General features: G+C 52.5%; 1 protein-coding gene across 9 annotated transcripts; it reads right to left on the bottom strand.

The window, feature by feature from the left end:
• Positions 1 to 7998: 7998 nt before the first annotated feature.
• Positions 7999 to 16185, bottom strand: LOC112441494 (leukocyte immunoglobulin-like receptor subfamily A member 6). Of its 9 annotated transcripts, none has more exons than XM_024978808.2 (11): positions 16074 to 16185; positions 15888 to 15923; positions 15431 to 15715; positions 14984 to 15286; positions 14455 to 14766; positions 13942 to 14244; positions 12527 to 12643; positions 11487 to 11529; positions 11370 to 11407; positions 11038 to 11090; positions 7999 to 10168 (listed from the first exon to the last, which is right to left on the bottom strand). In XM_024978808.2, the coding sequence occupies exons 1-11, from the start codon at positions 16105 to 16107 to the stop codon at positions 10022 to 10024; spliced, it is 1671 nt and encodes a 556-aa protein (XP_024834576.1). In that variant the 5' UTR covers positions 16108 to 16185; the 3' UTR covers positions 7999 to 10021. The 9 variants fall into 9 exon arrangements, with proteins under 9 accessions (XP_024834576.1, XP_024834577.1, XP_024834585.1 ...); XM_024978809.2 differs by having other exon boundaries at positions 14470 to 14766; XM_024978817.2 differs by lacking the exon at positions 13942 to 14244 and having other exon boundaries at positions 14470 to 14766.
• Positions 16186 to 16428: the final 243 nt, after the last annotated feature.

The raw sequence follows: 16428 nt of genomic DNA, 5'->3' as shown, positions 1-16428 counted from the left end.
AGACGCATGAGATGTTCTAAACTGTCTAAATACAGATTCCTTTGAGCAGTTAAAAGATTGATTAGAAATTGTATTGGTGAAGGGATTTTCACTTCTTGGGCCAATGTTTGCTGCTAAGTTTCCATATCCCTTACCTGCTGTGTCCCTGGCAGTGTATTGATTAATATAATTGGTGTAAGTAGTAGCTTTAATGTTTGTAACCTGGGACCCTTGAGTTAATTCTTTTTCTTGTTATAGCCCACCACACCTTCGCTCTGTAGGAATGCAACTTTATCTAATGCTTTTGGAGGGTGGCGCTTGACTTATCACCTTTAGAGAAAAATAAGTTTTCTGAAGAAAGGGTCTTAAAATGTTAACAGGCCTCCGGGCCAGAAGATGATGCAAATCACCTAAGCTTTTGCATATGATAAGTTTGCAGGAAGAAAGCCTGGCTTGCTGCATGACTCTACCCCTTCCCCCATTATCCTCTATGCATAACTTAAGGTATAAAAACTACTTTGGAAAATAAAGTGCAGGCCTTGTTCACCAAAACTTGGTCTCACCATGTCGTTCTTTCTCTTACCTTCTGGCTGAATTATTCAGCCTCTTTTCTCCACTGAATTTCCTCACTGAGCTATCCTTATTCTATTACTCTTTATATCCTTAATTAACGTTTAATTAAGCAGTTGTTTCCTGATCCTCGCCGACGCCGTCCCCGCTTCGAATTCCCTGGATCCACCGGGGCTGGACCCCGGCACCCAGGGCCAGTTCTTTAGAAAGGTCAGTGAAATTGACAAACCACTAGTCAGAGAAACCATGGAAGAAAGAGGGAAGACACCATTTGCCAATCAGATCAGATCAGATCAGTCGCTCAGTTGTGTCCGACTCTTTGCGACCCCATGAACCACAGCACACCAGGCCTCCCTGTCCATCACCAACTCCTGGAGTTCATTCAGACTCACGTCCATTGAGTCAGTGATGCCATCCAGCCATCTCATCCTCTGTCGTCCCCTTCTCCTCCTGCCCCTAATCCCTCCCAGCATCAGAGTCTTTTCCAATGAGTCAACTCTTCGCATGAGGTGGCCAAAGTACTGGAGTTTCAGCTTTAGCATCATTCCTTCCAAAGAAATCCCAGGGCTGATCTCCTTCAGAATGGACTGGTTGGATCTCCTTGCAGTCCAAGGGACTCTTAAGAGTCTTCTCCAACACCACAGTTCAAAAGCATCAATTCTTCGGTGCTCACCTTCTTCACAGTCCAACTCTCACATCCATACATGACCACAGGAAAAACCATAGCCTTGACTAGACGAACCTTTGTTGGCAAAGTAATGTCTCTGCTTTTGAATATGCTATCTAGGTTGGTCATAACTTTCCTTCCAAGGTGTAAGCGTATTTTACTTTCATGGCTGCAGTCACCATCTGCAGTGATTTTGGAGCCCAGAAAAATAAAGTCTGACACTGTTTCCCCATCTATTTCCCATGAAGTGGTGGGACCGGATGCCATGATCTTCGTTTTCTGAATGTTGACCTTTAAGCCAACTTTTTCACTCTCGACTTTCACCTTCATCAAGAGACTTTTTAGTTCCTCTTCACTTTCTGCCATAAGGGTGGTGTCATCTTCACATCTGAGGTTATTGAAATTTCTCCCAGCAATCTTGATTCCAGTTTGTGTTTCTTCCAGTCCAGCATTTCTCATGATGTACTCTGCATAGAAGTTAAATAAACAGGGTGACAATATACAGCCTTGACGTACTCCTTTTCCTATTTGGAACCAGTCTGTTGTTCCATGTCCAGTTCTAACTGTTGCTTCCTGACCTGCATACAAATTTCTCAAGAGGCAGATCAGGTGGTCTGGTATTCCTATCTCTTTCAGAATTGTCCACAGTTTACTGTGATCCACACAGTCAAAGGCTTTGGCATAGTCAATAAAGCAGAAATAGATGTTTTTCTGGAACTCTCTTGCTTTTTCCATGATCCAGTGGATGTTGGCAATTTGATCTCTGATTCCTCTGCCTTTTCTAAAACCAGCTTGAACATCAGGAAGTTCACGGTTCACATATTGCTGAAGCCTGGCTTGGAGAATTTTAAGCATTACTTTACTAGCGTGTGAGATGAGTGCAATTGTGCGGTAGTTTGAGCATTCTTTGGCATTGCCTTTCTTTGGGATTGGAATGAAAACTGACCTTTTCCAGTCCTGTGGCCACTGCTGAGTTTTCCAACTTTGCTGGCATATTGAGTGCAGCACTTTCACAGCATCATCTTTCAGGATTTGGAATAGCTCAACTGGAATTCCATCACCTCCACTAGCTTTGTTCGTAGTGATGCTTTCTAAGGCCCACTTGACTTCATATTCCAGGATGTCTGGCTCTAGGTCAGTGATCACACCATCGTGATTATCTGGGTCATGAAGATCTTTTTTGTACAGTTCTTCTGTGTATTCTTGCCATCTCTTCTTAATATCTTCTGCTTCTGTTAGGTCCATACCATTTCTGTCTTTTATTGAGCCCATCTTTGCATGAAATGTTCCTTTGGTATCTCTAATTTTCTTGAAGAGATCTCTAGTCTTTCCCATTCTGTTGTTTTCCTCTATTTCTTTGCATTGATCGCTGAAGAAGGCTTTCTTATCTCTTCTTGCTATTCTTTGGAACTCTGCATTCAGATGTTTATATCTTTCCTTTTCTCCTTTGCTTTTCGCTTTGCTTTTCACAGCTATTTGTAAGGCCTCCCCAGACAGCCATTTTGCTTTTTTGCCTTTCTTTTCCATGGGAATGGTCTTGATCCCTGTCTCCTGTACAATGTCACGAACCTCATTCCATAGCTCATCAGGCACTCTGTCTATCAAATCTAGTCCCTTAAATCTATTTCTCACTTCCACTGTATAATCATAAGGGATTTGATTTAGGTCATACCTGAATGGTCTAGTGGTTTTCCCTAATTTCTTCAATTTAAGTCTGAATTTGGCAATAAGAAGTTCATGATCTGAGCCACAGTCAGCTCCTGGTCTTGTTTTTGCTGACTGTATAGAGCTTCTCCATCTTTGGCTGCAAAGAATATAATCAACCTGATGAATGACAGATTATCCCTAGAGACCCCACTGACATAAATAGGATCATAAGAAGAAAATAACGAACAGTTCTGTGCCCATAATCTTGGCAACTCTCGAGAGACACAGGCTGCCAAAACTCACTTGAGAGGAAACAATCTGAATATTCCTTAAAAAATATTAAAGAAATTGAATTTGTGGTAACTTTCCAACAAAGAAGAAAGACTCCGAGGCAGAATGGGTTCCCTGGCATGTACTACTAAAAGTTTAGGGAAGAAATAATACAATTTTATACAATCTCGTCCAGAAAACAGAAGGGAAAGAAAACACTGGGCAGCAGTTTTAAGAGGTTAAGTGTTACTCCAGACTCAAGTCAGGAAAAGGAAAGAGAGTTGCAGACAGTACACCGCAGGAAGACAGATACAGAAATTCTCACCAGAATATTGATAAATGAAAGCCAAGCAAGTCTGAAAAGGATAGCACACCACAACTAAGTGTGGTTTCCCATCAGATGCTGGGCTGGTTCAGTGTTTGAAAACCAGTAGGGTTCATCCCGGAGAAGGCAATGGCACCCCACTCCAGTACTCTTGCCTGGAAAATCCCATGGAAGGAGGAGCCTGGTGGGCTGCTGTCTATGGGGTCACACAGAGTCAGACACCACTGAAGTGACTTAGCAGCAGCAGCAGCAGCAGGGTTCATGCACTATGTTAATAGACTAATAAAGAACACGCACATCATTACATAAGTTTGGGCATCAGAACCATTTGATAAAATTAATAAAATGCCCAGCTATGTAGGAAGGGAAGGGGACCTCTTTAATCAGATTGAGAGCATCTGGGATCTGTGCTTGTTGGTGCTTAGTCGCTAAGTTGTGTCTGACTCTTTTGCGACTCCCTGGACTATAGCCCACCAGGCTCCTCTGTCCATGGGATTCTCCAGGCAAGAACACTGGAGTGGGCTGCCATTTCCTGCTGCAGGGGATCTTCCCGACCCAAGGGTGGAACATGGAAGTCTTGCATCTCCTGCATCGGCAGGCGTATTCTTTACCACTGAGCCATCTGGGAAGCCCCAGGGGCCGTTCTTTAAGTAGCCTCTGGCTCTCAGTTGCAGATGGTGGGTGTGATGGCGTGAGCCCATAGGACTAAACCTCACCTCTGTTGCTGGGGCTCGCCGAGAATTCATGCAGCCTCCACTACACCCGGATATGGGGGTCCCAGGACTGAAGCTACTGCAGAACCCTGCCTTGGGGCTCCACTCAGGTCCACCAGCTTCTCAGTCACGTGAGAAGTCACTTGTTTTCCCAAGGATGACATATGCTGCTTCTGCAAGTCGAGGATGCCCACCCAGAACCGTGCCTCTCTCTCAGGGTTAAGTGTTACAAGGTGCAGTGGCCTGTGGCTTACTACACGGAGTGTCTGGACAGCCTCCGAGAACAGGACCTCTGTTAACCTCCCTGCTTTGGGATGCTCTGGATCACTGACTTTCTTTTTTCTTAAAAAGCAGAAACAAAACGACAACTCCCACCTTTCGTAGTGTATACCAGGGTCGCCAGAGTGCTCGCCGCCCCCTAGCCAGGAGGTCCAGTTAACAAGACGTCATTGACACTGCAGACAGATGGGATGTTCTGCCCGATGTCAGGGAGCTGGGGGCCCCTTTGGACTGTGCTGCGAGGCGGGGAGAATTAATTTGCCTCCAGCAAAGTGTGGACGTGAACTGCAGTCCAGCCTAGGTGAACACGAACTGCTTCTTAGTTACCAGATCCACAGCTGCGTAAAAGTGAGCCAAGGCTGCCTAATTCTGTTTTGCGGGAAGTACCCTTCCCACACAGCAGCTGTGACAGGAGCTAACGTGGGTGAAGTCTGAGGCCTGCCAACCAACCTTCATCCGTCAGGTCTGCAGAGGCCAGGCTGGGTGCTGAGCATCAGCCCCACTACCCACCGAAGTCTTCTCGGGCGGCGCTGACCCCTGCCACTCCACCCGACTGCAGCGTTGCTTTTGACTGCCTATGCGCTCTGTGATAGGACAGTTACGTCGTTTTTCGTTTTTTCGTTCGAGCCAGTCAGCTTGCAGGAACTTTGTTCCCGAGCAGGGAGTGAACTCACGCCCTTGGCTGTGAAAGGACAGAGTCCTAACCCTTGGACTGCCAGGGAAGTCCCCGAAGTTATGCTGTTGAGTATACAGATTCTGCTTCCTGTCTTTAAAGTGAAACTAACTATGTTTTGGAGGTTGATAAAATGACTAGTTCAGCTTATCCTTTCAAGGCTTAAAAACAACCTCTGGGGATATTCTAGAGTTCATTTGGCCTTACTGTGAGGGTGTGGCTTCTCTGAGTGTGTCTGATTGTCCTGAGTGTTCCATACCTTTTTTTTTTTTAATTCTTTGTTTATTTCTGGTTGTGCTGGGTCTTCGTTGCCGCACGGGCTTCTCTGTAGCTGTGGTGAGCGGGGGCTCCCCTCTAGTTATGGTGCGCAGGTTTCTCACCGCGGTGGCCTCTCTCGCTGAGAGCACAGGCTCTCCGGCACGCGCGCTTCAGTAGCTGTGGCTCCCCGGGCTCTCAGGCGCAGGCTCTGTAGTTGCGGCACCCGGGCTCGGTTGCTCCGTGGCACGTGGGATCTTCCCAGACCAGGGATTGAACCTGTGTCTCCTGCATTGGCAGGCGGATTCTTTACCAGTGAGCCACCAGGGAAACCCGCATACGTTCTTTATACTACATGGAATTCAAACATCTCCCATCCCCGTACAGGCTCCAGGAATTGAAACACAATGCTCATTTATCAACATTTCTTAAAACACTAGTAGATAAACGCAAGATGACACTATCATTGGGTGACAACGAGTGTGACTTGGTTTTTGCCCACAAAATGTGAGCCTAGTGCCCGGGGAGGAGAGCTAAGGGGGCGGGGTGGGCCCGCTGTCCTCCCGCCCACGTTTCTGTTTCCCCATTCTTCTTTCTTGCTTCCAGATGTCCCAAGATTCCTCCCGTTTCTGGGACCAGAACTTCCCTTGGCCACTGATCTAGGCCAGGCGTGTTTGTGAGGGTCCTGTCGGTTTCCCCGTACCTGAGAGTGTCTTCCACCCTTCCCTTCATTTCTGAAGGAATGGAGGAGGAAATGGTAACCCACTCCAGGATTCTTGCCTGGAAATCCCATGGACAGAGGAGCCCGGCGGACTACAGTCCATGGGGTCGCCGAGAGGTGGACACGGCTATAGAATCGGGATCGGCGGTTTTCTTTCAGCTCTTGAAGCTGTTGCACCATTTCCTTCCTGCCCTTGAGGTTCTGATAAGTGCACCATCATGTGAGTAGGCGGCACTTCGGTCTCCCCGCGTCCAGGGAGCGTCTTCCTCTTTTGTTGGTTTGTGATGCATCTTGGCATGGATTTCTGGGGCTCATCCTGTTTGGGTTTTTCTGAGTTTCATGAATCTGTAGATTTATGACTTCTGCCAAGTTTGGGGAAATTCCAGCCACTGTTTCTTGAATTGCTTTCCAGTCTCATCCTCTCTCTCTTCTCCTTCTAGGAATCAGAGACTGATCCCCGATCCGCGGGATCGGAGACTGTTGAGACTCTGTTCCCATGCCTTTCCAGAATCTGTGCTCCCTGGTGTTCAGACTGGTGTTGCTGTTGCTGCCTCTTCCGTCCCCTGTCCCCAGTCACCTCCATTCTGCTGTTGAGCCCATTCATCCACGGGAGCTTCTGTTTTAATTGTTGTGTCTTTCAGATCTGAAATATCCACTGAGTTCTTTTGTATCTTCTGTTTCTTTGCTGAGACTGTCTAGCTTTTTTAGATTTACTTTAAGTATATGTATAATTGCTCCTCAGAGCATTTTTTATCATGACTGTTTTACAGTGCTTGTGAGATAATTTCAACACCTCTGTCATCTCAGGGTTAGCAGCTGTTGTTCAGTCACTCAGTTGTGTCCAACGCTTTGCAACCCCATGGACTGCAGCATGCCAGGCTCCCCTGTCCTTCACTATCTCCCAGAGTTATGTCCATCGAGTTGGTGATGCCATCCAACCATCTCATCCTCTGTCGACCCCTTCTCCTGCCCTCAATCTTTCCCACCATCAGGGTCTTTTCTAGTGTGTTGGCTCTTCTCATCAGATGGCCAAAGTACTCAAGATGAGATTTTCCTGGTTCTTGTGTTGATGAATGAGTTTTCAAATTGAGACCTGGACATTTTGGATATTATGTTGTGAAGGTCTGGGTCTTTTGTTATAAAGGGCTTGCCTGACGCATTGCTGGGGTATGACATTCCTGCCTGGTGGGTGGGGCAGTCCAGGTACCCTACCCGGTCCCCTTTGATACGCACCGTTTCACTCCTGGGGTCTTACCACTCTTCGTCCGTCTGCTGCCTTCCCTCCACTCTTCAGAGTACAGGCAGACCCCAGAGATGTTGTGGGCTCAGTTGGAGACCACGGCAACAAAGCAGATATCCCAGCAAAGTGAGTTACGGAAACTCTTCTGTGCTCCCAGTGTCTATCAAAGTTACGTTCACACTATACTGTGGTCTGTAGGTCTGCAGGAGCATTATGCCTGATGCAACAAAGTAGACACTTCAATTAAAAAACAATGCTAGTGGGGAAATGGCACTGATAGGCTTGCCTGATGCGGGTTGCCACAAACCTTCAAGTTGTAAAAACTCAGATTATCTGGGAAGCACAGTAAAAGGAGGCATGCCTGTATTCTTGTGATTGTATATGTAACGTCCAGGAGCTTAATTGTGCCTGGTGGGGGTTAAGGAAACAAAGCTCAATTTCCTCCTGGTCTAACACTGGAAGTCTGAAATGCACTTGATTTTTGTATATTGAGTAAACTCAATGATATCAGATAGATCCTTTTCAAATCAGAAAAATAGATTCTTATTTGGATTTTCCATGCACACAGTTTTGTAATCTGTGAGCAATACAGTTTTTTGGTGTTTTTTTTTTTTTTTTTTTTTAGCAATACAGTTTTACTCCATCCCTCTGTGCCTATCTTTTTTTTTTTTTTAACTTTATTATTTAATTGGTTGTTTCTTCCAGGACCCTGCTGAATAGAAATGTAATAGTAAACATTCTTGGCTCAATCTCAATAGCAGGCAGAAAGGTTGTACATTTTTACCTTTAACAGTTATATCTGGGCTTCCCTGGTGGCTCAGTGGTGAAGAATCTGCCTGCCAGTGCAGAAGACCTGGGTTGGGTCCCTGACCTGCGGATATGCCACATGTGCCATCTGCCAGCACCGCTGAACCTGTGCTGTAGGGCCTGGGAGCCGCTTACCCATGTGCCACAACTGCTGAAGCTGGGCACCCTGGAGCCTGCTTTGTGCAGCCAGAGAGGTCCCCGCAGTGAGAAGCCGGGCACCGCAAGTAGAGAGTCCCCCCGCTCACTACAACTGGAGAAAAGCCCACGCAGCAACCAAGACCCCGCACAGCCAACAATGAATAAACAAACATAAAAAATAGATTTCTAGTGCAGGTTTTAAAAGATGCTTTGATAAATGATAGGAAATTCCCTTCTACTTACGACTTTTTTTTTTCTAATTTTATTTTATTTTTAAACTTTACATAATTGTATTAGTTTTGCCAAATATCAAAATGAATCTGCCACAGGTATACATGTGTTCCCCATCCCGAACCCTGACTTTTTCATTATAAATTGGTGGTGTATTTTATCAAAAACTTTTCATCTGTTATCATGATGTTTTAAAATTTCTCCTTTTAACATTAGAATTGTATTGATTGATTTCTGCAGATGAAACCAACCACATATTCCTGAAAAAAATACGTGCACGTGCATGATATGTGGTCCATTTTATTTACTGATGAATCCTCTTTGTGAATGTTTGTTTAGGAAAACAGAAACCAGGGAAAAATAGCTTCCTGAGATTTTCCCATTTGGTGGTTTCTCTGTCACCGTTTGGTCTCAGGTTTTTCTGGTGCAGTGAAATGTTTTGTGGAGTGTGCACTTCCTTCCTTCTCCCCTCTCTGTGTAAGCTGCTGTAAGCCCAGTAGGTGTGTGTACGAGTGTGTGTGTTTCATGAGTGCCCACGTGTTCAGATGCATTCACCTGTGAAACTCTCTGGACTCAGAGTTCACTTTAACATATAGGACAGTTCAGATTTTCTGTTTATCCTTGTGTCCATAATTTTGATAAATTTTATTTTTGAGGCTTTTGGTCTGTGTCATCTACATTTTCTATTATAATAGCATAAAACTGTCCTTCGATGAAGCTTTTACCATTCTAAAGTCTGAAGGACCTGCCGTCGTGTCCTGATGGCGGTAAAGCAACTCCTTCTCTCTTTCTGACTTGGTCCTTGTGCCTAGCATGTTGAGTGTGATCCACGCCCTCAGGGACGAAGCTTTCTGGCTTTTCTGATTTTCCTCGCCTTGTTTGTCCTCAGTGGTAGCTACCCCTGTCATTGTTGTTTCCCTGTTCCTCCCTTCGTTTGGAGTAATGTGCTGATCTTTTTCAAAATCACTGATAATTGAGAGTCTGTTGCCTTCTTTATAAAATATGAGGATATTAATCATCTTTTTTAAGGAAACTGAAACATGCCTTTCAGTTTTTTAGTAATCTGTTTATTTGTGGCTGTGCTGGGTCTTCCCTGCTTCGTGTGGGCCCTCTCTGATTGCAGCGAGTGGAGGCTGCTGCCTGGCTGTGCACGGACTGCTCACACTCGGGCTTCTCTCGAGGAAGACTAGAGCTTCAGAGGAAGCTCTGGGCACCAGGGCTTCGGCAGCTGCAGCGCCCCTAGGCTCAGCTGTCTGGCACCAAGTGGATCAGACCCATGTCCCCAGCATTGGTTGGCAGACTCTTAACCACTGGGCCACCGGGGGTCCAGGATGCTGTTTCTGAGTGTAGAACCAGTTGACCCAAAAGGGTCCGCGGGGCTCCTGGTGGTCTGTTAGGAGCCCAGGGACTGCTGCTGGTGGTTAGGTGGTGTCCACTGCTGGCAGCTCCCGTGCCTCCTGGGGTCTGAGATCTGTCCTGGGAGCCTGGGGTCGGGTCCTTCCTGGGCTAGCGAATGGCGAGAGCAGCGTACTCACTGGGCTCTGCTGGGGGCTCCCCTGACGGGGGAGCCGGGGGTGTAGCCATCCCCCTTTTGATGGTTGAGTGGTTCAGCTGGGCGTAGGTCACGTCCTGGGGGGCTTCAGATGTAGCAGCCTGCGGGGGGGAAGGTGTGTGAGATGGGGCGCCTGGGGGCCTGGAGAGGAGGCACCCATCTGCTGTGCATCTGTCCATCCTTCCCGGAATCCCCCCGACCGGGAGGACCGGGGGTGCCTCCCGCCTTCGTGATCTCGGGGGCTCACAGGGCGCCCATCCCCTCCTGGGGGCCTGCCTCCCGCCTGTTGTGCTGGAGGGAGGCAGTGAGGCAGGACAGGTGCCTCCTGGGTCTGCCGCCCTCGGGTCAGGTCAGCTCTTTCTCCTGGTGGAAACTCCAGGGGCCTCCTGATGCCCAGGAGCCTCTGGGAGCTTTGTGCGGCCCTGGTTTCTGTCTGAGCCCGGACCTCTTGCTCATCTGGCCCGGCACACGGCCGTCTTCCTGATAAAGCGCGTCCCTCCTGCCTCAGGACCTTCCTCCCGAGTGTGCCTGCCCCGAGCGCCCAGTCCTGTCTCTTGATTTACTTTCTTTGTCAGCACCTTGCATTCTGGGACTCCGCCAGCTTCTTGGCGTGGGGCCCCTCTCACCACGAGCTGAGCGCCTGCCGTACCTGCAGGGCCTGGGGGGTGGCGCCCGCTCTCCCGCGCCCTTTGCTGGGGGGTGACAGAGGGGGCCCTGGGCCATTTGGGCCATCCACTGATGCACACGTCCTCATGAAACCTGGGGCTGCACCCCCACACCAGAAGGTCAGCCAGAGGACATAGCACCCTGAAGGAGGGGCCATGAGGTCACAGGGCAAGGGGAGGGTGGGGTCACAGCAGGACCCAGGGAACCGGGAAGGACGGGTGGGGTGGGCGCGGCTGCAGCTGGGGTGTGAGCTGAGTTTGGCAAAAGGAGGTCTGTGGTGGCCAGATGGGAGCAAGGGTCTCACCCGATGGTCCAGCTGCAGCCCCACCTCAGAGTGTGCGTCGCTCACGGCAGCATCTGCAGCAGAGCAGAGGGCACTGCTGGGCGGGGTTCGGAGAGCCTCAGGGCTGGAGCCCCCGCCTTGCATCCCGGGGGATGCTGTGTAGTCCCCCACCCTTCTGAGCATCCCCCCACGGCCTCCAGAGGTCTCTGTGCCCCCCGCCACCCGGCACCTGGGGAAGTGCTGTGTGGGGTTTCAGTCCCCAGCCCCGGTCCCCCACCCTTCTCAGCGTCCCCCCCCCCACTGCCTCCAGAAGTCTCTGTGCCCTGCCATGGGCTGCCGCCTCTCCTGCTCACAGATGGCCTGGTCCTGGGCGTCTGCACCTGGGCTGGAGCTGAGGAGGAGACACTGTGTCACGGGGAGAAGGTGGGGTGCTGTGGGCAGGGATCTCGGGGTGTTGGGGCGGGAGTTACCTGCTCTGTGGGCCCCTGTCCTCGGGCCCTGGGTCTGCGGCCCCTGTGGGAGGTCGGAAATCAGCCTCAGCCTGGGCTGGATCCCGGGACAGAGGCTCGGCCCCGGGGACGTGGTGCCCCTGCCCTCCACGTGGGATTCAGAAGGAGAGAAGGCAGCCTGGGCTCGTTGTGTGTGTGTCAGTTCGTGACACTGAGAAGGAGGGGAGTGGCTTAAATGAGTGCACGTGGGCTGACCGTGGGTGTTTTTTTCCACTAGATTTTCAGATTTGAGATTCTGGAAAAATTTTTTAATGAAATATCGTTGGTTTGTAATATATTAGTTTCAGGCATACAACATATGAATCAATGTTTTTATAGGTTATACTCCATTTAAAGTTTTACGAAATAATTGCTACATTCCCTGTGCTATCCAGTATATCCTTCTTGTTTATTTCATACACAGTAGTCTGTGTCTCTAGTCTACACCCCTCATCTGCCCGACCCCCCGGTAACCATTAGTTATTTTTCTGTATCAAGGACTCTGTTTCTGTTTTTCATATATGTTCCTTTGTATTATTTTCCAGATTCAGTATGTACCAATGCTATCATAAAGTGTTTATCTTCCTCTGAGTTATTTCAGTAAGCGTAATACTCTCTAGGTCCATGTGTGCTGTTGCAAATGGCAGAGTTTCCTTCTTTTTTATGGCTGAGTAATATTCCATTCTATGTATATGTGGATACACACACACACACACACACACACCACATTTTCTCTATTCATTTCTTGCTGGACAGTTGGGTTGCTGACATATCTTGGCTATTGTAAATTGCCTATATGGATATTGGAATGTTTGTATCTTTTCAAATTAGTTTTCAGTTTATTGAAACATATAGCCAGCACTGGATTTGCTGGATCATATGATAATTCTGCTTTTACTTTTTAAGGAACCTCCATATGGTGGGAAAACATTTTTTAAGCTGACTGTTCCCATGTCCTTGGTTTCCCTCTGTCTGATGCCCTAAGGCCTCCAGGGGTCCGAGTCACCCCGTTCCCTACTCACGCGACTTCCTGCATCTGTCCTGACCCCGGTGGTGGAGGAAGAGGAAGAGGAGGACGAGGAGCAGCAGGACGAAGGTCACCGAGACCCCGATGAGGACACTCAGGTACCACGTGAGGCCTGGGGCACCAGAGACGCCTGAGTGAGCCAGGGGTGCCGTTTAACTGGGCACCTGCTGTGTGAGGACTTGTGCTGGGATCTGTGCGTCCATCTCCAGCCCACCCGACCCATTTGCAGACGAGGAGCCTGAGGCACAGAGAGGGAGATCACTCAGGGGCCCTGGTGACCCAGCCTGTAGTGGGCAGAGCCGAGACTGGAACTAGGACCGTGGGTGCCCTGAGCTCCTCCTGAGCTGGCCCCCAGGAGGACACCAGCTTTCTGCTCTGGGGGCCCCTCACCTGCAGGGTCTTAGCTGGAGCTGAGGGTCCTCCTTTGTTCCCTCCCCTCCCCCACCTCAGAGGGGGCAGGGGAGGGGCAGGCTGCATGGAGGGGCCTCTGGGTCCTCCTCTCCCTCCCCGCATGCTGCAGTGGAGGGCACAGATCCCCACAGTCACCTCCTCGGGGGCTCCCCATGCTCCTCGCTGGATGCGGGGTCACACCCAACTCAGAACTGAGGAAACCTAAGATCTTGGCCACAGGTCTCTCCTTTTACACTCGGAGAAACTGAGGCCTGCACGCGGGTGTGGTGACGGTGAGGGAGTCCAAATCAGAGTCTCCAGAGGTGCTTGAACTGGGGGCATATTCAGCCTGCCCCCAGAACTGCCACCACCTCCTCAAGAGCCTGCTCCCCTCTATGCAGTTCCTGACTCCACTGAGGGATGGAGCTGACAGAACTGATGCCTGCAGCCCCCTAGGGGTCAGCAAGGTGGGGGGTGGGGCTGTTTCCCCCCTCCGCAGCCCTGCTCCCCCCAGGCTGGGGGCCACGACCCCCAGCCCTTCACTCAGCAGCTCAGAGCCCCGAAGCCTGTGTTTCCTGTTGCCCCCTCAGCATCTCTGCTCCACCCCTCGCGAGTCCTTGACGACTTGAGGAGTATTAGATCTTCCGGCTCCCACACTGCCCTGGGGCGGGCTGTTCCCCCTGAGCACAGAGCCCCATAACTCCCCAGTGGTTGGATTGGGGCCCGAGGATGGGGTCTGGGCCCATGGGTCCTGGGAATGAGCCCAGGAAGGTGTGCGCGGGCTGATGCAGGGTCCCCACCTCACTCCCCTTTGCCTGCACGGCGCTGTGGCCTCCCCGAGACCCTCCCACTGCCCACCTGCCCCTCCCGGTCCCCAGTGGGGGAGAAAGGGGCGGGGCGTGGGCTCCGAGGCCCCTCAAGCAAGGGGCCCCTCCCTTAGCACCCCCTCCTCCACCACTGCCCTGCGCTCCCAGGGCAGAGCCCCGAGCTGCTGAGTGAGACGGACAGACTGGGCCTCACCTGCGACCACGAGCGCCAGGGGCTCACTGGGCTGTGACAGCAGGTAGGGGTCTGTGCTGAGTGAGCCGTAGCACCTGTAGGTGCCCCCGTGGGCTGAGGTCACAGGGCTCAAGGAGAACTCGGCCTGGTACCGCCCGTCTTGGTCCTGGGAGCGCAGACGCAGGGGGCGATGGGCTGCTCCCTCCTTGGACAGAAGGAAGGTGTCCGTCTTCTCTCCTGACTGACACAGCAGGGTCACATTCTCCCCCGGGGCCACCGTGGGGCCCGGCCGCACCGAGAGGGAGGGGCTGTCTCTGAGCCGTCCTGCAGAGAGGAAGGGGGTGCGGGCGCCGGGCCTGGTTCTGAGCGAGACTCCGCGGGCCTCTCTGGCCCCTCAGTGCTGTCTCTGTTTCTCAGAGTCTCTCCCGTCCCCACCCCGTCTCTCTGTCCCTCCCCGGGACCCCTTCCCCTGGTCCCAGCATCATCCCTGGGGCTCCCCAGTGGGGCCTGTGCAGAGTCTGGTCCCCGACTGACCCGCTGGCTCCTCACCTGCCACCAGCAGCTCCAGGGGCTCACTGGGGGCCGACCACTCGGAGGAGAGGCCGTGTCCACCGTAGCATCTGTACTGGCCCCTGTGGAAGGTGCCCACGGGGCCCAGGGGGAAGTCGGCCTGAGAGAGCCCCCCCTGGGGCCTCTGGGCAGGGCGCTGGGTGAGGTCCTGTCCCCCCACCTTGGACAGAGCGAATCTGGTGTAGCCGACGTCAGAGCGACACTGAAGGGTCAGGTTCTGTCCAGAGGTGACGACAGGGCCCTGCGGGGTCAGGAGGGAGGGCTTCCCAGACAGCCCTGGGGAGAGACACACGCTGAGTTGTAGGGACCGCTTCCCCTGTGGACCCTCCTCTCCGGGCCCGGCCCCAGGCCTCGTCGTGTCTCAGTCTGTGTGTCTGTCCTGTGAGCCCCACGCTCCTCTCCCCACCCTCTCACAGGGGCTCACCTGGGAGCAGAGACCCCAGTACGTTGTCTTGTCTGCACAAATGTATGGGGTCAGGACGGGATTCCTCACCTGAAACCAGGAGCTCCAGGGGGTCGCTGGGGGCTGACCACACCCGGGGGTTGTGCCTGTAAAAGCCGTAGCATCTGAACGTCCACCTGTGCCCGGGGGTCACGGGGCCCACGGGGAACAGGGCCTGGGTGTGCCCGTCGAGCATTCGCTGTCCATCCAGGGCCCGAGAGGACTCGTTTTCTCCTTCCTTGGTTAGAAGGAAACTGTTAAATCCCCGACGGGAGCCACACTGGAGGGTCACATTCCCTCCCGACATCACTACAGGGCTCGGCAGGGCTGAGAGGCTGGGTTTGACGTAGGGTCCTAGGAGAGAAGGAGGCAGCTGGTTCCGTGGGGCCCCCACCCTCGCCTCCCCTCCCCTCCCCAGGGCTGGGCTGTGAGACGGACAGCCCCTGAGAGCAGGTGCCCTCCCGAGGGCAGAGCCCGAGGCCCGCGAGAGTCCCTCACCTGTCACCACCAGCTGCAGGGGGTCACTGCGCTCTGACCAGCCAGTGCGGGTTCCGTAGTAGCACTGATAGCTCCCTGCGTGGTCGTCTCTCATGTAGTGGATGGAGAACCTGGCCTTGTCCCCGGGACCCGGGGGTTTCTCTCTGTCCCAGAAAACTGGGTTTCCCTCTTTATCCAGATGGAACTCCTGGGCCCCCGGGGGACCCTGACACCAGATGGTCACGGGGCTCCCCCAGGAGACCACAGAGCCTGGCTCAGCCCAGATGGTGGGTTTGGGGAGGGTCCCTGGAAAGAAATCAGAGGCGGGCTCACCAGGCATCTCCCCCAGGTGCCGGCTCTCAGCCCAGCCCTCCCAGACTCCCTCTCCGTGAGCCCCGAGCTGCCCTCCCCATGCCCACGGCCTGGGGGTGACCTTGTCCCCACGAGAGGAGGGAGCTGGGCCCTGGGACAGACTCACCGGCCTGCACCTGGGTCCTCAGGCCCACACTCAGCCCTGGAAGAGAGCGCCCTGTGAGAGGTGTGCCCTCAGCTCTGAGCAGCGCCTCTCCACCCCGGGAGTCTCCTGGGCCCTGGGTTCCCCTGATGGAGCAGGCTGGCTGGAGGTCCCTCCAGACCAGGGCTCCCCCTGCCCCTCCCATCTCACCAAGGCAGAGCAGGGCAGGGAGCGTGGGGGCCATGGCGTCTCTTCCCTGCGGTCCAGGCTGTGAGGATGGAAGAGACCTGGGTGTCCTCCGGACAGACGGACCACAGGGTGTGTCCTCTCTGGGACTGGGGCTTCCTGTCACGTGGCTGTCACATCAGTGTCCCCACAGGAAGGGGAACAGCCTCTTCTTGAAAGCCGGGCGTTGTTCCTGTGACAGTCCCAGTGTGTTCCTGAGACACCCGTTTCAGGTGTGGTCAAGCAGGGCATGTCCTTCCCTCTGAGAGCCTCCCCTCGGGGTCTGCTTCCTCCTCTGCCCGCCCATCAGCAGGTCCCCGGGGGTCCTCTCCGTGGACGG

This window comes from Bos taurus, chromosome 18 (assembly GCF_002263795.3).
Source record: "Bos taurus isolate L1 Dominette 01449 registration number 42190680 breed Hereford chromosome 18, ARS-UCD2.0, whole genome shotgun sequence".
NCBI classification, from domain to species: domain Eukaryota; kingdom Metazoa; phylum Chordata; class Mammalia; order Artiodactyla; family Bovidae; genus Bos; species Bos taurus.
The sequence above is the reverse complement of the archived record's forward strand: the minus strand, read 5'-3'. Positions and strand labels throughout refer to the sequence as shown.